The sequence below is a fragment of the Bos indicus genome, chromosome 17, assembly GCF_029378745.1.
Source record: "Bos indicus isolate NIAB-ARS_2022 breed Sahiwal x Tharparkar chromosome 17, NIAB-ARS_B.indTharparkar_mat_pri_1.0, whole genome shotgun sequence".
Classification (NCBI taxonomy): domain Eukaryota; kingdom Metazoa; phylum Chordata; class Mammalia; order Artiodactyla; family Bovidae; genus Bos; species Bos indicus.
The window spans coordinates 66,171,165-66,199,143 of NC_091776.1; the positions used below are offsets into that span (position 1 = coordinate 66,171,165).

At 55.9% G+C, this 27,979-nt stretch overlaps 1 protein-coding gene and 1 long non-coding RNA gene across 7 annotated transcripts in view; one reads left to right on the forward strand and one right to left on the reverse strand.

Annotated features, from left to right (window-relative positions):
* On the forward strand, positions 1 to 6,615 carry LOC139176765 (uncharacterized). The gene is made up of 2 exons (XR_011561212.1): positions 1 to 850; positions 1,154 to 6,615. It is a non-coding gene; the product is annotated as an uncharacterized lncRNA (long non-coding RNA).
* The window catches only part of HPS4 (HPS4 biogenesis of lysosomal organelles complex 3 subunit 2), a 27,233-nt gene continuing 3,553 nt past the window's right edge, over positions 4,300 to 27,979 (reverse strand). For 4 of the 6 annotated variants that reach the window (XM_019977857.2, XM_019977858.2, XM_019977859.2 and 1 more), the window contains 12 exons: positions 26,740 to 26,830; positions 24,874 to 25,017; positions 19,396 to 19,503; positions 18,941 to 19,057; positions 17,447 to 17,541; positions 16,566 to 16,638; positions 14,222 to 14,258; positions 13,460 to 13,556; positions 12,086 to 12,914; positions 7,859 to 7,991; positions 7,330 to 7,438; positions 4,300 to 5,539 (listed from right to left, as the gene is read on the reverse strand). In XM_019977857.2, coding sequence (XP_019833416.2) covers positions 5,368 to 5,539; positions 7,330 to 7,438; positions 7,859 to 7,991; positions 12,086 to 12,914; positions 13,460 to 13,556; positions 14,222 to 14,258; positions 16,566 to 16,638; positions 17,447 to 17,541; positions 18,941 to 19,057; positions 19,396 to 19,503; positions 24,874 to 25,017; positions 26,740 to 26,830 — 2,005 coding nt within the window. In that variant the 3' untranslated portion in view covers positions 4,300 to 5,367. Of the gene's footprint in view, positions 5,540 to 7,329; positions 7,439 to 7,858; positions 7,992 to 12,085; positions 12,915 to 13,459; positions 13,557 to 14,221; positions 14,259 to 16,565; positions 16,639 to 17,446; positions 17,542 to 18,940; positions 19,058 to 19,395; positions 19,504 to 19,940; positions 23,292 to 24,873; positions 25,018 to 26,739; positions 26,831 to 27,979 lie in introns of those variants that run through there. The other 2 variants (XM_019977861.2, XM_070769762.1) reach the window with 2 other exon arrangements.

Here is a 27,979-nt window from a genome sequence, read left to right on the forward strand (position 1 = left end):
CGCCCCGCCAAGGCATTCCTGTTCTTTGTTTCAGCTCATTTTCTGAGCTGAAGCTCCTGTGTAGCTGGGGCTGAGCGTCGTTGCCCTGAGTAGCAGAGATGATGAGGCCTGTGAAACCAGCCAGCTGGAGGGTCGGGGCTGAGCTGTGTCCCTGTGACGCTGGGCAGGCCTCCTAACCTTGTTCTGTAGGGGACAGCCACTGTTTCTAACACCCTTCTCCAACGGTACTTTGAGGAGCCTCTTGTAAGAGCGTTAACTTTCCCATTCTCAGTCCTTGGGTTTCTAGGACTTGACCCAATCCCAGCTGCAGGACTGGGCATATATAACTCATACCTGACCAATCAGAGCTTTCCAGATTCCTGGGTACTTAGGATTGGGTCAAGGCTGGGCACATGACCCACGTCTGACCAATCAGAGCCTTCCAAACTCAGGTCCTCAGGGATTGGGTCAGGGCTGGGCACATGACCCACATCTGACCAATCAGAGCCTTCCAAACTCTTAGGTCCTCAGGGATTGGGTCAGGGCTGGGCACAGGACCGCAGTTCTTTCCTGGGACCATTGAGAAAAAGGCAACTGTTGATGGGATGGGAGTGGGGAATCCAGAGTGAAGAAAATCTGTGAGTGAAACCCACAGAGGAGAGCAGGTCTCATCTTGTGGAGATACCTGAATCCTGATAGAGCTTTGCCTGGAAGCAGCCCTACCTCGGGACTTTTCCATCACACGAACCAATAAATGCTAACTCACGTCCAAGTTGTTTCTGTCTGTTGCTCCACAGAAGTCCAGATCCACTTTGTGCCTGATGCTCCCTGGCCTAGGATTAAAGTGAAGTTTCAGGAAGATAGTATCTTGGTGAGCTGTGGGTGGGTGGGAAGCGCTCCCTACGTGTTTTCAAAATGTAAACACGATAAGCGAAGTTTCAGTGCAGAGTGCTGTGTTTAAGGATTATCACGCCCTGCTGCCAGCCGCCTCGCCTCCCCATGACATGTTCGTCCCCGCTGAATCTTACTAACCAGATGTTAACACCGGGGACAGGAGAGAATGAGGCCCTGTATTTTAGAGCTGCTGACAGATGGCAGCAAAAATACTCCAGCAGCTTTGGGTGGCAGTAGGCAACACACGCAGAGATTGACGGACTCTCTGCCTCCTTCCCAGGTGCACACAGTGGTCCTAACTGCAGATCACCCATTCTTCCCCATAATGCCCATTCCTGCCACCCTGGATGCAAGGTGAGTGCATTTCGTCATTGAGTACAGATGGCACTGTGCCTTCTAGGAGAGTCTGTCACATGTGTTATTATCCCGTAATACTTGGAGCCCTGCCAGGGGGAGCTGGGACAGCTACACACTAAACACAGGAAAACGTAGGGTCCGAGGGCAGTGGACACGGATGAGGTTGCGCTGGCGGATGAGCCAGATGTAGAAGCCAGCTGTCTGCGCTCACGGCTCAGCATCCCCAGGCTTTTGAACTCTGTCGTGCATTCAGGCCTCTCTCTCCACGGCAGAAAGAGGTACCCCGCTGGGGAGAGCATTTGCCTTCTCAGGACACACACCGAGCCCAACTTTCTGAAGGCCCACGACACGACACGCTTTCACATATATCGCCTCTCCTCTCCATTTAAAAGAAGACGCTGAGGTTCAGAGAATTACATTAACCATTTGCCGAAGCACGAAGTCCTAGAACCATATTTGAACCCTAGTCTATTGACTCCAAAACCGCGTGCACCTCCTGCCGCAGGAACCGGTTGGGGCCGGTCGAGAGTAGGGACCAATTCCCAGCACGTGGAGGAGACGGAATCGAGAGAGGGCCAGGTTCACCCTCCCCTGCCCCATGCCCTCCCTGGGAGCACTCGGCCCAGGGAGGAGAGGGGAGGGCCGGCACTCAGCTGACCCAAGCACACTCTGCAGTCGTGAAATGCCTCTTCTTGGCTCTTGACAGGATTCAAAAGACTCTCTGGGTTTTGTTCCCCGGAGAGCTGCAGCTGGGTTCCAGGTGGTTCAGACATTTAAAATAAACAGAGAGGAAGTGTCCTTTAGCTGCGAAGCCCTGAGAATCTTCACCTTAAGCTCCCCAGATTGAGTGACCGTGTTGAGAAAAGATCCAACGTGGCTTGTTTTCTGAGCCAGGGTGACAAGTGTAGCCCTAACACCCTGCCCCCTCCCAGGGTCGGGGACAGGGGCTTCCCCTCCTGCTGCTTTTTTCCCAGGACAGGTACGCAGTGAAGGAGTGTGGGGCGTGCAGGTGTGTGTGTGGCGGGCGGGCGGGGGGGCGGCGGCGGCGGCGGTTGGTGAACGGACGCTAGCGTTGCGTCGAGGGCATTTGGGGCTTCTCCCCTCTGGAGACCACGCCCCACACACAGCAGGCGCATCCTACCTGCCCCAAGTGCAGGCAGAGGCGGGGATCTAGGTCATCCTTGAATCTGCCCGTTTCCCTCCGTCGTCTGTCCACAGCCTCCGGCAGCGTGAGGTTTCCACTCCTGCCGTGCTTCTCACCTATCCGGGGGCCAGGGACGTTTCCAGTGAGGAGCAAATCAAAGTCACTGCCCTGCTTCAAGGCTCTCCTTTGCCCAGCGCCTCGGCCACTTGCAAGGTGCGGGTGTGCTCCAGCAGGAACGAGCAGGAAGTGGGGGAGTGCTCCATTTCCTCCCTCGTTGTGCGGCGTAGGTCTTCTAGGTGGGAAGGGCAGGGCTGGGATCTGGGACTGAGACTGTCCGGCATTTGGCCAGACGGTCCAAGCCGGTAAGGAGCCTGATGGGCGGATGAAATGTAGGCTCGCACACTTACGCACCATCTATTGCTGTGATGAATGACCCCAAGAGCGGCTTAAAACAACACACATTTATCATCCCCCATGCTTCCTGAGGGCTAGGGATTCTGAAGTGGCTTGGCTTGATGGTTCTGGCTGTTTCTCGTAGGGCTGAATCAGATGAGGACAGGCAGGGCCTGCTGTTGTCTGGTGGAGGCCACTGGGACTGGGCAACCTGCCTCCAAGAGGCTCACTTCACACGGCCACGTGCAGGAGACCCCACCCCGGGGACATCTCCCCACAACAGGTGGACAGAGAGAAGTGGCAGCTGCGATGTTTTGTGACCTACCCTCAGAAGTCACAGCCGCATTCTGGTCATTAAAAACGAAGCACTCCGTCTAGCCCTCACTCAAGGGCGAGAGTCAGGTCCTGAAATTGTAGCAGAGAAATTCCAGACTTTCTGAAATACTTCCTCGGCTGCGTCAGGTCTTAGCTGCGGCCTGTGAGATCTCTGGTTGTTGTGCGTGGACTCGCGCTGTGGCTTGCAGGCTCAGGAGTCACGTGCCGCAGGGGCTCAGTTCCTCTGCGGGGGTCTTAGCTCCCCGACCAGGGATCAAACCTGTGTACCCCTCACTGCAAGGCAGATTCTTAACCCACTGGACCACCGGGCAAATCCCTGTTGGCTTACTCCCACACTTTGCTGTGCGGACCTCACGCTCTTCCTGTGACGTGGAGACTCCACTCACAGGGAGGCACTGGGCTGCCTTGAGCGCAGACTCTCGGAACCAGGATTCTGCATCTTACGTGTTTTCAGCACAATAGTAGCCTGAAGAAATGAGGTGGTAAGAGGTTTCTGGAAACAAAGCAAAGATGATGATCTGCCAGTAGCCTGACACCTAGGGAAGGGCCCAGAATAGGCGGGAGGCTGCCTTGTGAAGCAGATCTCGTGTGGAAGTGTCCTCGAACCCAGGCACTCAGTCGAGCTACTGAGGGCAGGGGATATGAACACAGGCTCGGGGGCTCCGAGTTCTGTCCCTGCGTCAACACGTAACAGGTCATATTTTCGCCAACCTCAAGACTTGCAGATCTCACAACTCTAGAGCATCAGTGGCAAGTCTGGCTGCTTAGAAATACCACAGGACAGGAAGAGAATGGGTTCTGTGTCCGTCAGTCACGGGAAGGTGCCTGCAGAGGCTCGCCCAGGTCTCGAAAGGGGTTTTCCTCCAACAGTCGGGCAGAGAAGTGGGACAACGTGCATTTCCCTAGCTTCAGCTACAGCCCTCCTTCATTCGGGAAGCTCACCGTCTTAGGCCAGCCGGGGGCAGGAGGGACGCCAGAGGGGTGACGGGAAAGGGGGCTGTGGGCCTGGTGTGTAGTGCAGCCTCGCTGAAGCTGGTGCTGTCCGCCCCGACCCTCGCACACAGACCGCGCTGACACGCCCTTCCTCCCTAACCTGGCTGGATCGGGCAGGGCAAAACGGTGACCACGCAGAGTACACGCATGCGTGTACGTCTATACGTAAGTATCCCCATCAGAACTCAGTGCTCAAAACTCAGTAGCATTTTTGGCTTCTTTATTTTCAGCCCTTAGCAACTTGTTTCAAGAAAAAGACCCCATGTCATAAACAGGAGATACTGGCTCACTGGCATGAAGTTACACTGCAGTTTTCACATGGAGTCTTAGGTGCTTCTGGTAAAGACCTGGTTAGGATTTTGGTCAATATTTTCATCCTGTGACTCACATCATATCATCACAGAATCACCGAACCGATGTTCTAAGTCCTACCCCGGCCTGGCAACAGCCAGTGCAGAATGCTGTCCCCTCTCACGCAGCATCCCCCTCCCTGAAAACCAGCTCTGCTTCTGCTCCAAGACCTTTTAGAAACTCCTGTTTGGGACCCTCACTCAAAGCAACCAGCAGCACCACCCACTTCCAGCCAAGGGGCCGGCCTGGCCAGTCATCACCCACTTCCGCGTCCCGGCGCCCCAGGCTCCTTTCGTGTCATTGAGATCGCCCCCTCCCCTCTGTGGGTGATCCAGAAGATCCAGACAAGGCAGTCTCAGCATCCCCGACCACTTCCAGTGCACCGACCCCCCAGGAGGACCGTGGTGAAGACAGCCTGAGAAGTGGGCGCATGGTCTGCTTCCAGACAGATCCATCTCCTGGCTGTGCAGTCACCTTGGACCCACCCCCTGCAGACAGCATGGGACATGCACTCTAGACATGCAGGGTTCTAGAAGAAACACTAGCCTCAGTCTCTGTGTACGAGTCAGGCCAGGGTGGAGCAGCTCCAGGAAACTTCAGGCACCCTGGGCTCCGTGTAATGGGGGAGTGACTGACCCCGGGCCCCTGGGGTGGAAGGAGCCATGGCCCCACCCTGGCCCCCATGCCACCCACGCCGTCAAGTTCTTTACCACAAGCTCTAGGTCTGCCAACCCGAGGAACGACCCCCTCCAGCCCTGATCCACAGAAGGAGTAACAGATACTCAAATACTGCAGTCCTAAAAAAGAGGACTATTCCAGGGAAAGTAAAACAGAGGAGCTCTTCCACTTAACAAGGCAGCACTTCCTTTGCTGGGGTTTGATTTGAGAGTCACCCCCGGGGGTCAGGAGCGATCCACAGTTCAGAGCAGGTTCACCCCGTGCTTCAGCAGCTTCTGCTTGGCTTTGCCCGGGAGGCCGAAGGCGCCGTCCTGCGGGTTCGGGAAGCCAGAGCTCCGCACCGCCGTGGCCAGCTGCTGGAAGTAGGTTTCCTGAACGGGGTTGCAGCAGGCGTACACAGCTGTGGAGGCGTTCCTGGTGGGGGTGGGGAGACAGGAGACCATAGTCCACCGCCATGCAGACCTCAGACCCCAGAGACCCCGCGAGGTCTCTGGCCCAGCAGGAGGAGCCCGGGCCCAGTCACTGTGGCCACAGAAGGGGCGCCTCGAGGTTCTGAGCATGGGTCTGGAGGTCCCACACAACCTGGGTGCTCACTGCAGCCCTGAGCCTTCTGGCTGTGGGAGTCTCAGCTTTCTCATCAGAAGAATGGACAAGACAGCGGTAAATTCCCTCACTGAGACTTCAGAGAGTAAGTGAGAAGGAACGGATACAAATCGCTTAGCCCGTGGTGAGATGGTTAGGAAACGGAGGCTGTTGTTTCTATTACTGTTACTCAAATGAGCTATGTATCCCACCACGAAAAGTCTCAGCTCTGAGGAAGGTGAGATGCTGCAGGTCCACAGGTGGGGGGTGGGTCTGGGTTGCCAGTGTGGGCAGCTTTGACTTAAAGCCAGAGGAGGCACATTTATTGTGGAAAGATACACAGAAATATTGGCTGGAGACAGTGCTGGGCAGCAGAAACGCCCACACCCCTGTGTGGCAGCTGCAGACGTTAGAACCTGGTTGGCCAGGCCCAGAGCCCACACCCCACACCCCGCCTCTCAACTACACTGCACACACACACACGCCCCAACCACAAGTGTGTGTGCAGGGCCGCGCGCCACGGAGACGAGACACCTGGGCTCAAATCCCGACTCGGCCCCTGATCTGGGGCGACTCATTCACCCTACCGCATCCTTGTGTCTCCACGTCTATGAAATGAGGTTACAAAGAAGGTATTCGACCAACCCACTCCCCAGTACAGTACACACACGCAACACGCACACAGCAGGCACGCCCCTTCTGACCCTCTAACTTGCCTTTTCTGCTACTGGTTTCATAAGAGAAGCATGTAGAGAGAAAAAGTAGAGTTTAGTTGGTTAAAGACTGTAAATGCCACTAATTAATAGGTCTAGACCTGCTGGCCAGAAGGTGTGTTCAAGACACGCAACAAAGTGAAAAAGGAACTTAAAATACAGCAAGTGCGTGTGCTCCAGTTTTTTTTTTAAGAAGACCAGCAAAATAATAAATACTGATCATCTGTCTTTTATATGGGCTACCCCAGTGGCTCAGTGTTGAAGAATCCTTGCCTGCCAATGCAAGAGATGAGGGGTTCGATCCCTGTATTGGGAAGATCCCCTGGAGAAGGGAATGGCAACCCACTCCAGTATTCCTGCCTGGAGAATCCCATGGACAGAGGAGCCTGGTGGCTACAGTCCACGGGGTCACAAGAGTCAGACGCGACTGAGCAGCAGCACCTCTTATATGCAAAAAAAAAACCTAATACCAAGAAAACCTGGGGTAAGATACACCATACTGCTGACTATGAGTATCCTGGGGGCACGCTGGTGAGGGGAGGACATGCTGCCCTTGGGAGACCTTTGAGGGGGGAACATCTGGATGTTGTGGTCAGGAGCATGTGGGACTTGTCCAGTTGTTAGACAGATGACAGCCCGTTCTCCGACCCCACTGACTGATGGAAGCACCGAGGTGGGGAGGGTCTTGGGTCCCCTCCCTGCTGTCCCTCAGTGTCTGTAGCAGCCCCAGCCCCAGAAAGGGACCCGGCATGTACAGGACTCAGGGAAGCCGGAGGATGGATGACAGCAACCTGCAGGGCGGGTCAGGGGATGCCCGGGCCGGTCCTTGCACTGGTCTTCATCCGGTTGTGAGTGAGGCTTTGCCAGGGACCCGGGGGGCAGGGCTGGGAGTGGCCTGGGAACACTCACCTGACGGTCACCTCGTACAGAGTGGGCAACCGGGCGAACTCGGAATGCATCAGGCTGACAGCCTGGAGGAAGCGGCGGTCCTGTGCTGTGGTCACCTGCGGCAGGTTGGCTTCCGGAAGAGGACACGGAAGTCGTCATGCGTGGCAGAGTGCCGCCCCCCAGTACCCCCAAACCCAGAACCACAAAAAGCTGGGATGAAGTGAGGCCCCAGAGGCAGTGGGAAGGAGGCCGGGGTGCTGGGCCCTCTCGCCACCCCTGATGGTGGTCAACACTTGTCTTAGCACAAGGGTATCCAAGTCGGGAGGCGACCCCATCGCAGACAGTCTGGACGCGGGTGCTTCTCTCAAAACGTTGGAGAAAGGGCAAGAAAGAGACCAGCTGGGAAAAGTTTGCCGAGAGTAGTTAAACCCGGTGGGAGCTGGGCTCCAAGAGAGAAAGAGCATCCTGACCACAGGGCACCTCCCCACCAACCAGGGACCTGGGCCTGGGTGCTGACCCCCCAACTCCACCTCCCGGAGGCGAGCCTTACCTGTCAGCAAGTTCTGGACGCGGTCGTAGTGTGCGAAGCTGTAGGTTCTGGCCGCGGGGGCCGCCTGGTCGCGGGGCAGCGTCTCGCTCAGGTGCACCTCCAGCCCGTTGAGGGACGCCAGGCTGCCGTGGTACTGCGGGGCGGGAAGGGACAGCCGCCACCACTCAGCAGGCCACCCGGGGAGAGCCGCCTGGCAGCCCGACTTAGCGCCCCGGGTGCTAGGACCCATGTTTGGAAAGGTCCTGACTTCTGCCCTGAGGTCCTAAACCTCTTCAAAGCGTTCATCGCTCAGTCGTGTCTGACTCTTTGCGACCCCGTGGACTGTAGCCCACCAGGCTCCTCTGTCCATGGAATTCTCCAGGCAGGAATACCGGAGTGGGTTGCCATTCCCTTCTCTAGGGGATCTTCCCGACCCAGGGATCAAACCCCGGTCTACAACATTGCAGGCAGATTCTTTACCGTCTGAGCCACCAGAGACCTCTTCAAACTTGTAGAAAAATGGGAACATAGAGGGAAGCCGAAAAGTAAAAGAAGGGGTAAAAAGAAAAAAAGCCAAGAACAGCCCCGAACCTCAGCATCCAGGCAGAGCTGCTGGCAGGCGGCCCGTCCCCTCCTCACCACACTCCAGCCGCGCTGTGTCCCCACCCCGTGCGTCTCAGCCGGACCGAGACGTCATGACGTCATCCGCGTGTGCAGCGCGGCCCCCTCCCTCCCGGGAACCCGAGGGGACCAAGGGCGCGGGCGGCGGCTCTCCGCTCCCTGGCCCAGGGGACGACCCGGCTGAGGAAGGCCGTGCGGAGCTGAGGCCCAGGCACCTCTATGTTCCATCGCCTCCCGGGGGGATGTCACGCGCAGGTGCCATGGGAACACAGGACTGCCCCCTTTCGTACGAGTTAGCTAAAGATGGGCGTCAGACTGTAAATGACGACTGAGGCTAGTTTTGCGACCTAACGATATAGCACGAACTTCACTCTTCAATCTGTTTTCCCACAAAGACATTTTCCAATGACCAACGGCTGAGCTCTGTTTGGGGACCATCAAGCAGGGATGTCACACCCGATGGACTCAGCCTGATACAGGGCCCCCTGGGGCCGCCCCGGGGAGAGGGGGGGCGGGGGGGGGCTACTTAAGTCACCAGGAGACAGTGGCTAGCGCCCAGGTGAACGAGCCCGTGCCGTGGCTCAGCCTCTTCCTAGCCAGACCACCAGGGCCAGTTACAGAGGTTTTTGCACCTTGTTCTTTTCATCTGCAAAATAGGAATATCATTGCTGACCTGCGGAAGTCAAATAACATATGTACACTCTGTCCATTCTCAAGTGCTCCCCGGAGGGAGGCGTTTTCCTGAAGTCAAGAATATGAAAATCATCGTCCTTGAAGAAGCGGTATCTCCTCCATGAGCACCCGTCCCTGGACTAACAACACTTGTCTGTGGGTTGACTTATTTCACAACAGCTGTGCAAAACACTAAGCGCAATAAGAAGTTACAGCGATGCAGAGAGAATGTTCTGAGGTGAATGTCAGAAAGCTCAGCTGTTACCTTGGGGAGCATCCTGGACTTAAATTAGCATTTCTGGCCCATGTTGCAGAAATGAAACTCAGGCATTAGGTCTGGCTACAAGGTTTACGTGGCGTCCCCAGGGCCCAGCAGCCAGCCTGGCTCCCAGGAGGTGCCCGGTCAACAGCCACCTGGTGACTGGACCGCGAGCATGAACTAGGCACAGTCAGCTGCAGGCTGTGACTCAGTCACAGGTGTGAATGACAGGCAGTGTCCAGGAGGACAGGCAGCATCCCCTGCTTGGACCAGGGGTAGGAAATATGGCCTGTGGACTATTTTTATAGCCTGAGAACTAAGATTGGTTTTTATATTTTTATATGGTTAGAAAAAATAAAGTCAAAATAATAATATTGTGATGTGAAATTATATAAAGTCCCAATTTTTGTGTCCATAACAGTGCGCTGGAGCACAGTCCCAGTTCACATGTGTGCATGGTGGGTTTGTATTGTAACAGGAGAGGGGAAGAGCGGTAAAAGCAGAACACATCTGCTGTGTATCCCTTCACATTAGAGTCTGCCAACCCCGAGACATACCACATACGTGACCTGCACAACACGCTAAGGGGCACGGAGCTGAGGCTGTGCCGGGACCCCCTGCCTTTTGGTCCACGGCAAAGCTAGTGGCTCACTGTCAGTGAACCCCCAAACATGCACAGGAGTCGCTGCAGGGACACCCATGTGCTCAGAAGCACGAGTTTCAGGGGAGAGGAGCGTTTTTTCTATTTTCTGCCAACACACTAACCTCAGGCCTCACCTACTCCACGTGCACAGCTCCCCGTCCTGTTGTAGCAATGAATAACTGATCCCATCACTGTGGCTGAAAGTCACTGAGCTCCGGGTTCTGAGCAGGAAACTGTTGGTGGCTCTCTGCTGCCCCCTGGTGGGGGAATCCGACTCTGCTCCCTCTGAACTAGGGGGCCCTCTCCCTGGCTGCTCCTTGCTCACCCCGGTCACCCAGTGCCCTGACCCACCCTCAGCAAGCAGAAATGGTGGCAGCTGGTCCACGCAAAGACGTGATGGCGAAACGACATGGAGCCATGGCAACATGTCCTTCCCGGGGGGACTGCGCTCATGGTCACATCTGAGCTGTCGTGCACGAGGCTGGGGGTGGGGCCTGGCTTTTCTGACAGCAGCAGAGAGTCCAGGGGGAAATCAGGTCAACTGTTTTGTGTGCAGGTCCAGACTGAAAGGCTGTGAAAGCTCTCTGCCAGTTATAAACAAGACGGCCTCCTGGTCTGATCAGCTGACTCTCCTCTCAAACCAGCAAGCTGATCAAAGTCTGTTACACCCTTCTCTTTTTAGGAAAGACTGGTTCTCCTTTTCTGTAAAGCTGTGTTCTCTCTCCTCCCCGACCCCAAACCCTCCTGTCCGTGAAAGCCCAGGGAGGTCACTGTCCTGACACCAGGATGGGCTGTGACAGACCAAGTGCCGTGTCCACGTAAAGAGGGCCACGGAAGGCAGGCCTTCAGTCCTTCACCTTCCCACCTGCCAGGCCATGGTCAGGTTCACGGTGGACAGAGGGGTCAGGGTGGAGGCCAGGAAACAAGCAAGAGGTGTGGACCCGCCCTGTGCATTAGCTAGGTCTCCATCGCTACTTCAGGGCGAGATGGGCGTCACTGTGCCGGGCCCCAGCGCTGTTCAAGGCTTGGCGGAAGTAGCAGATGTAAATTATTTACATACAGCAAATGCAGCATGAACCCTAATTTACCTCCTCTCTGAGCAGCCTGTGCTGGTTTTTATTTTTATCTTGGGGGGCCTCATCTGAGCTGGGCACTAAGCCGAATAGACCATGAGACCGAGGTGTGGGGGGAGGGGTGGGGATGGACGTGTGGAACTGCATCCCTGGTCCCCGAGCTGTTATAATGAGGCAGGGTGGGGGGGATGTCGGTTAGAGCCAGGGGGACGGAGGTGAAGAGGGTGACCTGGGGCCTGGGAAAAGGGGAGGGGCCAGGCAGGTGCGGGAGGGCTCCGTGCGGGGACCCGCCTTCCCTCCTCCACTGCACTCCAAGGGGGACCCGCTCCTTTACAGAGGGTCACGGGCCCTGCATGCTAATAAGATGGGCTTAGCATAATATAGATTGAAGAACAGAAACACGGCGAGCCCCAGGACGCCGTTCGCCCTGCAGCAGTCTCAACCTGCTGTTCTTACCACCGCTGCTTCCCTGGCAACTAAAGCAGAGCTGTTACTATGGCAACTGGATCCAGCGTGGACCCCAGCCTGGAGGTCAGTGAGCCTCTAGGTGTGGGGGGAGAGCTGCACAGGTTTGAGCGGCGCCTTCTGGAGACAGTCAGCGTTTCAGAGGGCCCAGGCTCCTAGGAAGCAGCTTCAGACGGACGGGAATTGGGGCTCGCGGAGAAACCCAACCCAGGTGGTGACGCGTGCGGACTCCGGCCACACAGACGAGGGCTGCTAGGCGGGGCGAGGCCACATGTGGTCAGCGCCCAGCACCCACCCAGCTCACTACGAACCAGAGACCCCGAGGAAGCGGGGAAGCTGGAGAGAGCAGCCCTGGTGGCTGCCTTTGCACTTGGCTCTGTGCTTGCACTGAACGCCCACTGCCCACAAACAGGGAGGTAGGTACCCCCTGCACCCCACCATATAAATAAGGGCGTTCGTACCGGGCCATGCAGCTGATGGCTGAGCCCCACATCCCCACCCCGCTGCACACTCACCACCTCCTCCACGGCCACGCGGTCCCCCAGCAGCGGCTCCTCGGCCAGCAGCGACAGCACCAGGCCCTTGACGCTGTGCGTGTAGAGGTTCATCCGCACGAGCCCCTCGCGGGAGGCCGGGCTCACCCTGGATGCGGTTCTGTTTGCAGAGGGGCCTTCATCTGAGGGGTCTGTGGAGTCCGGGCCAGGGGTCAAGCAGCCCTCAGGAGCCCCACTATGGCGCTGCTCCCCACCGTGTTCCTCCAGGGGCTGCTCAGTGTTCTTCGGCCTCAAATCCAAGCAAGGTGCCCGCCCAGGCCCACTCGTCCTGCCGGGGACGTGGTCTTCCCTGGGGACGGGGGCTTGGCTGCTGTCGCCAGGAAGGTCTGCGGGCTGCTCGAGGGCTCCGTTCTGGGGGACCACCTCAGGAGCGGAGGCGGGGAGGCGGCCCAGGGACAGGACCCCGGGTGGCTTGGCTTCGGGACTGCCGGGGTTGTGGACAGACTCCTCGCAACCAGGACCCCCGCCGTCTGCAGCAGGATGGCCTGGGGATGCTTCTGTTTTCTGAGCCTCTGGGATGTGGATTTCAGACAAGTCCAGGTGCCCGTTCCCCACGAACAAAGCTGAACCCTTGCCCGCAGCAGTGCAGTGCTGCAGTGCGGGCGGTGTGCTCTTCAGGTCAGGGCCGGACCAGTGTCCGTGCTCCCTGCTGCCATCTGCCAAGGCGGCATCAGGAGACGGGGGTTCAGGTGTGGTCGTCGAGGTCTGAGCCTTGGAGCCCGCGTGTCCGGGGGCGTTTTCTTTCGGGGCGGCTGAGGGCTCCTGGAGTCTGGCTGGAGGCGCCGGAGCACTGGTGAGGAAGGGCAGACAGCTGAGTGCGGGCAAGGCCCTGCCCGGGGCGCGAAGCAGCTTCCTTACAGGTAACAGGCCCTGGCGCCACGCGGCGCCACGCATGACACCAGGGTCACCTGCTGCAAACGGCAGAGCCCCCTGGATCAGACGCACCCAGTCTGGGGGTTAACTGCCAGTCGGGTCCTGTACGGGCGCTGCACGTGTGCTGTTTCCACCTTTCACGATGAACCCAAGACGCAGACGTTACTGGATCCATTTTACAGATGGAAAAACTGAGGCTCGGGCAGGGAATGCACTTTCCCACGGTCACACAGCAGGTAAGCCACGGATCTCAGATCTGAAACCTACGCTCATCTCACTCTGCCAGATGCCCCTCATCTCTGCTGAAGGTCCAATTGTCCATCCCTTATCCCCAACCCCCGCCAGGGCAGAGCGTGAAGAAGAGGGAATTGTGGGAGGATGTGATGCACGGGGCTTCTGGATGAGCCCGTGGGAGGGAGTCCCCAACATGTGGGTTCCGAGCAGCCTCTTTCAGCCCCTTACCTGGCCGAGGGCTCCCGGGGGAACTCACGGAGACTGGCGGCTTCCTCTTCAGTCAGGAAAACAGGCGTGATCTGAACATTGGGAGGGAGCACCACTCCTAGAAGTGCAGAGCAATATGGCCAGGGCCCTCTCTGGGCCAGAGAAGACGGGGGGGGGCGGAGGGCGGGGCGGGGGGGGCAGGCAGTGTTTTTGGGATGATGCCTCCAGCCCTCAGGCCAGCCCAGCGAGCAGCTCTGGGCTCCTTTCCCCAGAGCAGAAGCCACAAAGCTGCAGCTACAGCTTCTGCCATCAGCAAGAAAAGCCCACGCGGGCCACTCTGCTCCCAGAGTGACGTCTGGTGGAAGAAAACTGACCCGCACTTAACGCAGAACCTGCATCAAAAGCACTTCCAACTGACCAAAGGGGTCTGCCCAAACTTAGGCTTCAAACTAAACCCTGCTCTGCTGCCAAAGGTCTTCCTGGCACTGGCCCTGCCGTCACCCTCTTCCCATCGTCACCTTCTGGAACTCATCTGAGCAGCCTCATGGTGCTGAGGGTTAAGGAGGAGCTGAAAGGGGGGATTTAAAAGCTGTGCCTAAAATCAGAGGCTTTACAACTGGGATTTTGAGAGTAACTTTGCCCTTGCAGCGCTGTTAATATTTCCCTGATCTCACGAGCCGACGGGATAACCGTTTGGGACTGCTCGGCCTTCCACATGACTTGGACAGGGCCAGGCCGCTTACAGGCCGTTTCCAAGACGTGACAGGACACCCGACTACTCACCACGTTCCTGCAGGGCGTCCCCTCCCGTAGGTTTCTTCTGAAAATAAACAGACAGGAGTCGGTACAGGGCACCGCATGCTCCCCCTGACCTATCCATCGGGACCGCATGCTGCCATCTGTTCCTGAAACGCGGCCAAGGCCCAGGTGCCGGGCCCGGCCGCTCGCCCACAGCAAAGCGGACGGAGCAGATACCCCGAGGCTGCCTGCCCCCCGCCAGGGCTGGGGTCACAGTGGCCAAGGCCCGGGTGCCAGGCCTGGCCGCTTGCCCACAGCAAAGCGGACGGAACAGATCCCCCCAGGCTGCCTGTCCCCCGCCGGGGCTGGGGTCACAGTGGCCAAGGCCCGGGTGCCAGGCCTGGCCGCTTGCCCACAGCAAAGCGGATGGAACAGATACCCCCAGGCTGCCTGTCCCCCGCCGGGGCTGGGGTCACAGCAGCCAAGGCCCGGGTGCTGGGCCCGGCTGCTTGCCCACAGCAAAGCGGACGGAGCAGATCCCCCCAGGCTGCCTGCTCCCCTTCGCCCACAGCAAAGCGGACGGAACAGATCCCCCCAGGCTGCCTGCCCCCCGCCGGGGCTGGGGTCACAGTGGCCAAGGCCCGGGTGCTGGGCCCAGCCGCTCGCCCACAGCAAAGCGGACGGAACAGATCCCCGCAGGCTGCCTGCTCCCGGCCGGGGCTGGGGTCACGCCGGCTAAGGCAGCCACGCCACCCAGGCCCATACCAGGCTTCCCCTCTTTCCGATCTCTCAGTTTCTCCTCTTGGGGAAGGACAGTGAACGTTCCTGCGCTTTCAGACCTCCAGGGAAGTCGTCTTCTGGAATACGGCCACATCTCCCACAGCCCTGGCTGGAGCCCACGCAGACCCCATTATGACAACAGAGTGAGGGGCCTGTGATCCTCACAGCGAAGGACTCAGCCTAAACCCGAGGCAAGGCCGGCTCGCCTCTGCATTTACAACGAAGGCGAGAAACCCGGGGAATCTCCTCAAAAGAGCTTTCTTTCTGGGCGTCTCCACCGAAAGGACCCAGCAAAGCAAAAGGAAAACCAAAAACTGCTCTTCTAGCCAAAATGACTTGCCTTCCTCTGAAAGGATGTGGCTTCCTTCACAGAAGCTAACTCCAGACAAAAATTCTCTTCAAAAAAATCACACAGAATCCTCTCGCCCATAAGCCAATCCTGTGAACACGGGGCACATTTTCCTGTAAAGTCTGTGCATTTTTTAAATACTTTGAGGACACATTACATAAAGTTCTGTTTCTCTGCTCGAAAGAGGGACTCACGGTTTCTGCCATGAAAGCATCTTTGGCCATTTTTAATGGCTGACTAAAATCATAGGAAGTTCACCGTGGTGCGGGAGAATTCATCACTCCCTGACTTGAGACCAACACCAGCAACCTGTCTGGAAAGGGCAGGCTAGTTGGCACTGCGGCTGTAGGTCTCTGTCCAGCTACTCAAGCTGCAGCCGTGGCGGTAATGCAGGCCAAGAAAACGACGGCAGGCAACCAGCCCGCAGCTCCTACCTTAGAATCTGATTTTTCACTTTCATAAATCCTGTTGTGACAAGAGTTTTTGAATATAAACCTTTTCCAGCAGTCAGATGACTTCCTTAGTATTGATTAGCAGAGCTGAACAAGGGGGAGAAAGGAAAAGACCCCCTCCACCCTCTCCTTGTCAGACAGTTCACCAGGAGGGGTGTTCTCACGCCGCCCACACCACGTGAGAGGGAGCTGGGATGGAGCCCCACGTGCGTTTTTAAATGTCTGCTGACTTAGCAAGTGCAAAAAGCTAGCCTTCCTACAGATTTAAAACCAGTTTCACACACTAAGAATCAACTCGTAAAACAAAAGAAAAAAGAGCTCCGAGGATACGTGCCAAACGCTAGCGGTGATTCTCTCTATGTGGCCCAGCTGTGGGCAGTTTTATTCTCAATGAGCACGTTATGACTTTTCCTTCATTATAAAAATAATTAGGCGGATATAAGACAGAAGTATTTTTAAAGCCGCTGTTGTCCTAAGCCATCTTTTACAGTCTCTGAAAAAAATCCAACATTGCTTTGACATAAAGCCCACCCTGCGAGAAGTCATATTCTCACAGTTCCACCTGCATGAAAGAAAAACCAACCATCCAAGCCAACCACGCAGGAGAAAGCATTTTCTTCCAGCTTTGCCAGGACCTCACTTGAGGGGGACCACACGGATGGACGGGGGGTCCTAAGAAGGACATGGCAGCCCCTGCCCCCCCGGCCCATCCAGTGCTGCTGATCAGTCTTGCCCGACACAAAGACAGATGCGCCAGGGGAACACGTCCCTGCCGTGTGGTGGGGGCACGGGGAGGGGGGTTTGATACCTGGTCCCGACGCGCCATGCGATGAAGCAGGACCTTGGCCGTGACGGAGGGCGGGAGCTGGGTGCTGACGATCCTGGGAGATCAACAGGAACCAGGACACCAGAGAAGAAACACAGTCAGGACCTGGCATCAAGACAGTCCCAGCACCCGCAGCAGCTCGGATCTGGGGGACACAGCTGGTGGCAGTGTCACCTGGGGAGGCACTCACGGGGGCCCCCTGGCTGTTCCCCATCAAAGTTTTAAATGTCAAAACGCTTGGACCGACTTGTACTAAGAATATTCCTGAGGTGCCGGGAGGGCTTCTCTAGGGCACATCCCTCCAGGATCATAGCCCTGGACACAGAGCACCAACTCCCCTGCCTCTGGCCGGAACGGTTGAGCCTCCTCGAGGCCCAGAGGAGGCGTGGAGGGCTCCCAGGCTCTCTAAGAGGCCCTCCAGCTGGGGGAAGAGGTGCAGTGAGACCTCCGTTAGGGTACCTCGAGGCAGACCCAGCCACACAGCTGCAGGAGCCCAAGCAGGAGCCACGGCCTGTGCACTGGGGCCCCGGGTGCGCCGTGGGCCTCACACCCCTCTCCTGACGGTCCTGGGTGCCAGAGACCGACCACTCCGCAGGCGTGGCCCAGCTGAGAGCTGCATGGATCTCTGCAAAGCCGCCTTGTGCACTCCTAACTCTTCTCTGGACACAGCAGCTTCCAATTCCCCAGGGACAGGCACGGACCCTCAATCGAATCTAAACTACCCTCGAGTTGCCAAACAAGACCGGCTGGAACTGGCCACGCACAGAGCTCTCAGCTCCCCAGCCCCGATCAGGAGGTGGCCGGGTGGTCAGGGCTATAGCGGGGGGTGGGGATGAGGGAGAAGGGGCAGGGGTATTACTCACAGTCCTGCGTAGAGGATGCAGCCGGCAAGCACGTGGGGCGCGCGCTGGCAGGTCTGCAGGATGAGAGCCGCCTTGAGCAGGAGCAGGGCCTCCACCTGTGCGGGGCGAGAAGCAAGCCCCGGTCGGCACGCCCCCGTGGGCAGGAGGGGACGGGCAGGGGGCTGCGGAGGGCAGACGGACTGCTCGGAGGCCGAGCCCGGAGGGAGGGCGTGCCACACACCGGCCGTGTCATGCCTCTGACACCCCACACGGCTGCCACCACAAAACGCCAGGTGCTTGGGACCAGGGGGCCTCCCTGAAGCAGGGAGGCAGAGAGAACTGGGCATATGGCTCTTCACAGGTGACCGTGCACATCGCCAAGAAGACCCTGACCAGTGACATGGAGACCAGGAGGCAGCCGCAGGGGAGAGCCCACCCCTCAGATTCAGTTCATGGTGAACCCACCCTCCCCTGCAGCCCAAGCCCCTGTGACGAGCTGGCTTGCTGTCTGACCCGGTCCCCTAACTCTGCCAGGAGGGAAAATGGAAGCATCGCAGCCTTTCATGTGGGCGTACACGTCTCAGTCCTCCGTCCTTGTAAAAAAAAAAGTCCCTAAAGGGACAGGCAGAGGATCTGAACCTGCTCATGAAGGGCCAGCAGTGACCACCAGCCTCCTCCAGGTTCCTGCCTGGCAGCCGGAACCTGCGGTACCCGGGAGCAGCACTGAGTGTTAAGGAGCCACGCTGGAGCCCTTACCGCGGATGGTCAGCTCTTTCACAGCACTCGGAAAGCTCTGGGCTGACTTCCAAGAAGCCCTCCAAATAGGAGCGGGAAAACCCGTCCCTGTTTCTAGCATTGAGCCGGTACTGCACCCCAGGGACAGGGACACGGTCTCCGCCCGCAGAGACCCAGGCCACGCGTGGTGGAAGGTCCCACCCCCAAGATGCTCGGGGCGCGGGCAGGGCTCCTCATGGCACCGCTCGCACCTCCCCCCGCTGTCTGACGGTGAGGATGCGACGTCTGCCAAGGCCAAGGCCACCAGCCTGCAGTGGTGCAGGTGGCCTCTCGTCACCACGTGCCGAGGTGACAGCTCAAGGACAGACCCCACCCAGCGCCCCCGTCCCAGACAGCGGCCGCCCTCGGCCTTTCTGGATGCTGAGAATAACTAATGATAAGCTGAGAAGGGGGCCTTCAGATTACTGAGTTCAGCACATCTGGGTATTAACAAAGCAATAACACTCTTTCCTGGGCATCTGTCCTTTACGTAACTGTCCCAGTTTCAGCCCCAGAACAGTCCTGGGAGGTGGGTATCACGCCGCTCCACGGGTAAGAGGAGCGAGGCTGAGACAGGTGACCTGTCTGGTCCTAGCCCACACAGCTGGCAAGTGCCGCCTGGAACCTGAGTTCTTAACAGCCACGGGGATGGAGGGACAGCTCATCGAAGGGGAAGCACCCACATCCAGAAGCCCAGTTCCCACCCACGCACGCAGCGGGTGGGGGTGCTGAGCCGGTTACTTTGGTTTGGTCCAGGTGCCAGAGGCAGTTGAAGATCTTGTGCAGGTCGCCCGTGTTCCCCAGGATGTGCTCGATGAGCGTGTCCCACTCGGAGCGCAGTTCTTCCCGTGGGCAGCTCTGAAATAGAACAGCCGGCGTCAGCACCCGCGATCCCAAGACACACACTCCAGCAGGGACTCCAGTCCCCCACAGAACTGTCCCTCATGGGGACCTGGCTGGCAGGGAGGGCGTCTTCTGAACTGCCCACACCCCCAGGCAAGGAGAGGACAAAAGGTGCATGAACGGGCCCCAGGCCACCGGGGAAGAAAGGCGTCCGGGAGGCGCTCCGGGGGCCCATGACCCTGTCGCTGACATGTCGTGTTTGTGTAAAGGGTTCCCGATGCCCCCATGTGCCCGGGCAGTATCAGTTTTGCTAAAGAGGTTCCACATGAGCCTCCCCACTGCCCTGCTCATACCTTGCAGGCCAGAGACACAGGCCCATTGTAAAAATGAAAGAAGCCAACGAGCCGGTGCAGAAGCTGCCTGCAGCTGACGTCGGGGAGCTCCGCGGCACAGCCCAGCACCTGCAGAGGACAGTGCTTTCCTGTTCTCGGATGCCAAGCCTGAGGTCCTGGTACCCAGGGCTCACTAAGCCAGACTCCATAGGCCCCTGGAGATCCATCCTCTGTGTGCAGCCATGCGGCGCTCCACGGGAAACAGGTGTGTTTTGAACCCACTCATGCCACCCAAGCTGGAATCATCATCCCTGCTTCCTGTTCATCTGCCTGGGCATCCCCACCCGCCTCAGTCTCCCCTCCAACACACACAGATTCCAGCATCCCCAGGCTGCCTGCTCTCATCACTCCAGCCAAAGGTGACCTCTCTCCTGAACCCCTATATGGTCACCACTGTTATTTGGACACTGGATGTTTCATTTGGGTTTCACAGCAAACATGGGATCCACACTGTCAGGAGTGGCCATCCCTTCTCCAGCCGGACGGGGTGCTTCCGGAACCCGCACCCAGTGCATCGTCACGCCAGCGCGGGGCGTCGGCGGTGCTCCATTCCACAGACGATAGACGCTTGCTCAGTTAGGAAGTAATCCGGCCCCCTGTTTATGGAGCTTGAAAAGGACTTCATCTTCTTTGACTCACGAATTCTACCTGGAGGAATCTCTCCTAGGGAACCATCAGGAACTTAACAAACCAACTCTGAACGAAAACATGTAAACAAATGCTCTCTGAGTGTGAGCAGCACTCAGGTGCCGCCAACAGTCAGGCGCCCAGTTCATCTCCCCCAGTTATTCTGCAGATGGAAAGAAATCCTAATAATCTCACCAACGTTCCTTCAGAGACTGCCAAACTGATTCTGCAACAGAAATACAAAGGACTGAAAATATCAAACGCTGTCCCGGAGAAGAGTAAGTTTGGAGGCCTTCCCCCAGCTGACTTTAAGACTTATTCTAAAGCTGCAGACATCAAGACGGAGAAGTACGTGAACAGAATCTTCAGAAAGGCCCGTGGGCAAGAACAGCAAGCCCAGAAGCAGAGCCGCACTTAAATGGTCATTTGAGCTCCAACAAAGGAGCCCCAGGAAGCAAAAAGGAAAAGCAAGTTTCTCAGCAGTGGTGCTAGACCAACGGGACGGCCACAGGAGAAGAGGCCCTCCGACCTCTAGACCAACGGGACGGCCACAGGAGAAAAGGCCCTCCGACCTCTAGACCAACGGGACGGCCACAGGAGAAAAGGCCCTCCGACCTCTAGACCAACGGGACGGCCACAGGAGAGAAGGCCCTCCGACCTCTAGACCAACGGGACGGCCACAGGAGAGAAGGCCCTCTGACCTCTGCTCATACTATTCACTAGGATTTATCCACGGTGGATTACAGACCTAAATTTAAAAGCTAACACTATGAAACGCGCTCCCCCCGCTGCCGCCCCCCCAGAATTGGAGAATGTCTTCTCTAATGAGGTAGGCAGTGGTTTTAGACAGGATACAGAAAGCAATAACCGTAAAAGATAAAACTGATAGACTTCATTAAAACCAAAAACTGCCTCATCAAAAGACATTACCAAGAAACTTAAGCACACCCAGAGACTGGGGGAAAATATCTCAAAGGAAGATACCCAAATGTCCACAAAGCACATGAAGAAGCCCTGCTATCAGTAGTCACGGGGGAAGTGCAAATTAACACCTACTGAGCTACCACTTCACATCCAGCTCAGTGGCTAAAATTGTGAATAAACAGACTGACATGCCTGCTGATGAGGGTGTGAAGTACCTGGCCTTCTCATAGACTGTCAGTGGGAATGCAAGATGGTGCAACCGCTTTGGGCAAAAGTCTGGCGGTTTCTTATAAAATCAACACACACCTACCCTGCTGCTAAGCTGCTGCTAAGTCACTTCAGTCGTGTCCGACTCTGTGTGACCCCACAGACGGCAGCCCATCGGGCTCCCCCATCCCTGGGATTCTCCAGGCAAGAACACTGGAGTGGGTTGCCATTTCCTTCTCCAATGCATGAAAGTGAAAAGTCAAAGTGAAGTCGCTCAGTCGTGTCCGACTCTTCACGACCCCTTGGACTGCAGCCAACCAGGCTCCTCCATCCATGGGATCTTCCAGGCAAGAGTACTGGAGTGGGGTGCCATTGCCTTCTCCCACACCTACCTATGACCCAGCAATTCCACGCCTAGGTATCTACCCGTGAGAAAGGGAAATGTACATCCACAGAAAGACTTGTATAGCAATGTTTTTAGAGCCTTACTCTTTTCATTTATTTACAATGTTGTTAATTTCTGCTATACAGCAAAGTGATTCAGTTATACATATGTGTGTGCGTGCTGAGTCGCTTCATTCATGTCCGACTCTTTGTGACCCCATGGACTGTAGCCTGCCAGGCTCCTCTGTTCATAGGATTCTCCAGGCAAGAATAGTGGAGTGAGTTGCCATGCTCTCCTCCAGGGGATCTTCCCAACTGGGGATCAAACAAATGTCTTATGCATTGGCAAGCAGGTTCTTTACCACTAGTGCTACCTGGGAAGCCAAATATATTCTTTTTCAGATTGTTTTCCACTATGGTTTATCGCAGGATATGGAATCTAGTTCCCCTTTACTGTACGGCAGGACCTTGTGTATCCATCCTGTATGTCTGCACTTGCTACTCGCAGATTCCCGGCCCTTCCCTCCCCAGCCTCCTCTCCCTTGGTAACCCCAAGTCTGTCCCCTATAGCTTTGAGACTTTTTCTGTTTTGTAGCTGTTCGTTTGTATCGTATTTTAGATTCCACGTATAAGTGATATCGTGTGTTATTTGTCTTTCCAACTTTCGTTTCTGACTTCCTTCACTTAGTATGATAATCTCTAGTTTGATCCATGTTGCTTCAAATGGCATTAGTCCATTCTTTTTTATGGCTGAGTAGTATGCCACTGTATACTGTATACAAGTATGCCACTGTATACAATGCACCGCATCCTCTTGGCCCGTCCACCTGTCAATGGATGTTTTCCGTGTCTTGGCTGCTATGAACACACTGGTGCATGTGGCTCCCCCAATATCTTATTTATTTGGCTGCACCAGGCCTTAGTATGGCACGTGGGATCTTCAGTCTCTGTTGTGCCATGTGGAATCTCTAGCTACAGCCTGTGGGATCTAGTTCCCTGACCAGGGATCGAACCCAGGCCCCCTGCATTGGGAGTGTGGAGTCTTAGCCCGTGGACCACCAGGGAAGTCAAGTATCTTCTTAATTAGAATTTTGTACGGATATATGCCCAGGAGTAGGATTGCTGGATCATCCGGTGGCTCTATTTTCAGTTTTCTGAGGAAGCCCTGTGCTGTTTTCACACAGTGCGTGCGTGCCAAGTCTCTTCATCCACGTCTGACTCTTAGCAGCCCTATAGACTGTAGCCCACCAGACTCCTCTGTCCATGGCATTCTCAAGGCAAGAATATTGCCATACCCTCCTCCAGGGGATGTGCCCAACCCAGGGATCGAACCACATCTCTTCCGTCTCTCGCCCTGGCAGGCGGTTCTTTACCACTAGCGCCACCTGGGAAGCCCTGTCTTCCACAGTGGCTGCACCAATTTATGTCCCAGCGACAGTGTAGGAAGCTCTCCTTTGCTCCACAGCCACCCCAGCATCTACTCTCGGTACTTGATGGTGGTGTTCTGACTGTGCGAGGGGACACCTCATTGCAGGTGTGATACTCACAGCCACCCCAGCATCTACTCTCGGTACTTGATGATGGTGTTCTGACTGTGTGAGGGGACACCTCACTGCAGTTTTGATACTCATTTCTCTAGACCCTTCAGAGAAGGCAGGGGCACCTCACTCCAGTGTTCTTGCCTGGAGAATCCCAGGGACGGAGGAGCCTGGTGGGCTGCCCATGGGGTCGCTAAGAGTCAGACACGACTGAGCGACTTCACTTTGACTTTTCACTTTCACGCACTGGAGAAGGAAATGGCAACCCACTCCAGTGTTCTTGCCTGGAGAATCCCAGGGACAGAGGAGCCTAGTGGGCTGCCGTCTATGGGGTTGCACAGAGTCAGACACGACTGAAGTGACTTAGCAGCAGCAGCAGTAGCAGTCTCTAGACCCTTATTAATCTTAAGTGCCCCAAACTGGACAAAGTTCCTGTGTCCATAAAAAGGAGAATGAGTAAGTAGACCAGTACATTTAGACTGTGGAATACTGCTCAGTGATAAACAGGACTGCACCGTGGGGCCATGAAACAACGTGGATGAACCCCACAAATGTTAAGCAGCAGGACAGGACCCTGTACAGAGGAGTGACGCGAGTATTATTCCACTTGCGTGACACCCTAGAACAGGCAGAATTCTTCTTTGGTGGGAACACTCTGAACAGTGTTACCTGGGATGCGGGGGGAGCGGCTGGAATTAAGGACATAAGGGAGCTTCCTGGCGTGATGCTAATATATCCTGTGTCTTGATAGGGATCTGTGTTACACAGGTGTACCATTTATCCAAATGCACCAACTACACTCAAGATTTGTGTATTTCATTGCATACAAATGAATTTTACCTCAAAAAAGAGCAGAAGAAGCAGACACACATATTGAACTCTAGTTAACGTGCAGCATGACGACGTATTTGGGGCCAGGCGGTAAGGTATATACTCATATGTGCAACTTCAGAAAGCGTTAAAACAGAGGATAAAGGGATGAATGGATAGTATGTGATAAAGCAACGACAATGAAGGGTTCACTGTGGGATCTAAGAGGTATGTGAGTATTCACCATACAGTTCTTTCAACTGTTTGGTATGTTAGGAAATTTTCACAATAAAACATTGGAAATAATACCTATAAAGGCGAAGATACTTCCTCACATGTAAGCACCCCTTTCCCTCAGGAATAAATTTAAAATAAGAGTGGGCAGGAGACAAAGGGACTTGGGAGTAAAGGGAACTACTAGCTATAAGTGGGTTTGTTTTGTTTTGTTCCCTTAATAGTCCTTGGAAACCTAACCTACGTGCACCAGTGCCTTCAAGTTTCGAGCTCCCTTCCCCAGTAAGCGTGGAAAGTACAGGGAAGAATAGAGGAGAAACAAGAAAAGACAGAGATTAAAAACTCAGTTTGCATCACAGAGCAAAAAGAACATCCACAGAACGACCGAAGTCTTTCAAAGGCAAGGTGGACGCCGCCTTGTGCAATGCAGGCTGTGACAGCAACGTCTGGGAGAGCGCTCAGCTCCGATGGCACCCGCAGAGAGGGACGCGGGCATCGTGGCGACAGAGGCAGGGGACGAGAGCGCTCAGCTCCGATGGCACCCGCAGAGAGGGACGCGGGCGTCGCGGACGACAGAGGCAGGGGATGAGGCTGCAGGTCAGGAGCCACGGCAAGGGCTACCTGGTAAAGCCCGCTGTCACGACACCTCTCAGCAAGACAAGCGCCTCTTCGTAGAGGCGACCCCGCCGGCACTGGTTCAGCCTGGCACACTCACCCAGAGGTAATCACCGTCAACCTTTACGGCGAACTTCAGTTTCCGCAGGCGGACAAGGGCGGGAGGAGAGCCGGAAATGTGGGAAACGCAGTGCACAACCCCGGCGATCTGTCCACACAGCAGCTCCTGTTGGTCCAGCAGGGTCTGGGGAGAGGAGCCAGTCCAGACATGAGGCTGAAGGGCCTGAACCCCCGGGTCGTTCCTCAGAGTCGGGGTTGGCAGACTGCAGCCCGGAGGCCAGACCGACTCTGCTGCCTGTTTCTCTCTATAATCTGTGACCCCAGGATGGCTTTTACGGTTTTGTGAGGGTTGTCAAAATAACAACAAAGAAGAACAGGTGACAAAGACCTTGCCTGGCTTACAAAGCCTAAAGCATTGGCCCTTTTGAGTCCAAGTTGGCCGAACCTTGCCCGGAGTGTCACAGAACACCCACAGTGAATGCAGGAGATGATGGCCCAGAATGGCATTCCTGTTCCCAGGATTACAGGCCTGCGCATTTATCCCCATTCAGATCCCCGTGGAGAGACCCGAGTGGTGCAGACTAATCCCTGCTCTGCAAGTCAGAGCGTAATCATGTGAGCAAACACACACGCCTCCTGACCCACCTTCACGCTAACTAAACCCCTGGGGGAGATGGCACGTGATGCCACGGAGAATGGAGCACTCTGCCTCAAAGGGCTGAACTGGGACCCAGTCAAGGCTCTAGATCCTTTAGTTTAAAGGAGAGGCTCTGGGCAGAAAGCACTGAACGACCCCGTTGTGAGGAAGGCACCAGCCCAGTCCAGAGCGGGACACATGCTGATGCTCCCCTGCATCAGTGACCCGGTGTCTTCACTAATTCAGTGGCGCAGGGGAGAAAGGATGGGGGGAGTGGGTGAGCAGTGTCATACGATAAGAGGGACTTGAAACACAACCACACGGGGTTTGTGGATCTTGTTTGGATGCTGATTAGGAGAAAAGGAAGGGAGAGAGAGAGAGGGAGAGGGAAGGAAGGGCTGAGTAACATCTCAGATAATAAAGGCGAAATAGGAACACAGACTATATAGGATGGTATTATTGCCACGAATGGCAACTTTGGCCAAGTGGGATGTTAACAAAATATACCCTTTCCCATTAGAGATGTTCCCTAATGCTGGTGAGATGACACCACGTCTAGGATCTGCTTCAAATACTCCAGGGGGGAAAAAAAAGAGTAGGGAGGAGTTAGGCTAGCTCATAACAGACTGGTCAGCTGGTGATCTTTGTTGAAGTCAGGCACACGAGGGCTGATGACTCACTCCTCTTTACTCTGGCATATGTTTGGAGAAAAGTTTTTTTCTTTTTTCTTTTTTTTTTCAACAGAGCAGACAGAAAATCATGACAGTAAAAGAGAGATAGAGAAGGCAGAAGTACTGGGCCGCTGGCTTGGGCATTTCAACATCAGGACAGCAACAAAGAATACAGCTGCAAGTAAGGGAGCAGGGCTTCCCTGGTGGTCCAGGGGTTACGAATCTGCCTGCCAACGCAGGGGACGCGGGTTCGATCCCTGGCCTGGGAAGATTCCACATACCTCGGAGCAACTAAGCCCATGTGCCACAGCTACTGAAGCCCATGCTCTAGAGCCCACGCTCTGCAACAAGAGAAGCCACCGAAATGAGTAGCCTGTGCACCACAGCGAGAGGGTAGCCGCCACCGGTGCAACTGGAGAGAGTCTGTGTGCAGCAGAAAGACCCGGTGTAGCCAAAATAATAATCATAATCATAATAATAATAAAGAAAGAATGAGAGAGTAAAAGTGGCAAATGCCTGGATTATGCGAAGAAAACTGTCCAGATATAAACCCTTTGAAAGGTCATGGGGTCCCCACTGAGTGAGCCGAGTGGCTTACCTGTGGGGGATAAAAGTAACAGATGCCAGCTCGGGTTGGATCTTCTTCTCCCTTCACCTGGGAACCATCATAGAGGAAAAAATAGTTCCACCTGCCAAGAGAAGAGAAAGGAGCCGTGTTCCCTTCCATCCTGTGAACAGGGCCTTGTAACACACAGCCTCCGGTGGCCCAGCCCAAGAGGGACTCACGCCTCGGTATCTGAAAAGCCTTCTGGGGGCCCCAGAGGAGAAGGAAGCCGAGAGCTACAAAGAGATAAGACCATTTCTTAAGTGCGGCCGACTCAAGCTAAAAACACGCCTCCATCCAGCCGTCCGACCCTCTGTCCCAAAACACAGCGAGCAGCTAAGGAAACACGGGGCGCCCACAATGACGCCTCTTATTTGAGACACTGTGCCTTACCTCCGTACCCACGCGGTTTGGTAACGTGTCTTCTAAGATGCTGATAACAGAGTAAGTTAGCGATGTCTTCGCTGCCCTCACAACTGCTGGGCACGAGACCTCCTTTCTGCCACTGTATCGCTTAACAAACACTTGCCGAGGGCTTGTGGCGTGCGCTGCGTCCGCCAGCCCTGGGGCCACGGCGAGCAAAGGGACACAGGAAACGTGCAGTCTCCAGGCAGGAGAGCACGTCTGTAATGGGAAAGTGGGGCGCCGCACCCCTCTCTGCCCGCCGAAACCCGAGTCCCAAGGACTTCCCCGGTGGTCCGCTGGTGAAGACGCCGCACTTCCACTGCAGGGGGCGCAGGTTCAACCCCGGGCTGAGGAAGTTAAGATCCCGCGTGCCACCTGGCTCGGCCAAAAAAATTAGAAGACAAAAACTAAAAGCCTCGCCCCTCCTTTGACAGGACCCCTCGTCAAACTTCTGATTTCCCCTCTGCAGAGGAAGCTCTCTTCTCAATTCCCACAACCCTCTGCTCTTCCCTAAAGACCCGGGGTCTCCTCTGAGGTATAACTATAATTATCTCCTTAAGACACAAGGCAAACTCCCCAGGCCAGCTCTGGGTTTGGCCTCTCAGTCTCTGAAAGTACGCCCGTCAGGCCAGAGCAGTGACTGCACTCTTCTCCCCAGTCTACACCCTCCCCCTGCCGCCCTCCCTGGCCCCACCTTATCCTCCCCATGACAAGCAGTAACTCTGTTTCCAGCACATTTCCAGCTTGCCTGAGTTCTAGATCTCGATGAGCCACCGGCTTCAGGGCAAGAGCAGATCAAAAATGCCTCGGGCGCAGCTAGGTGGTGAGC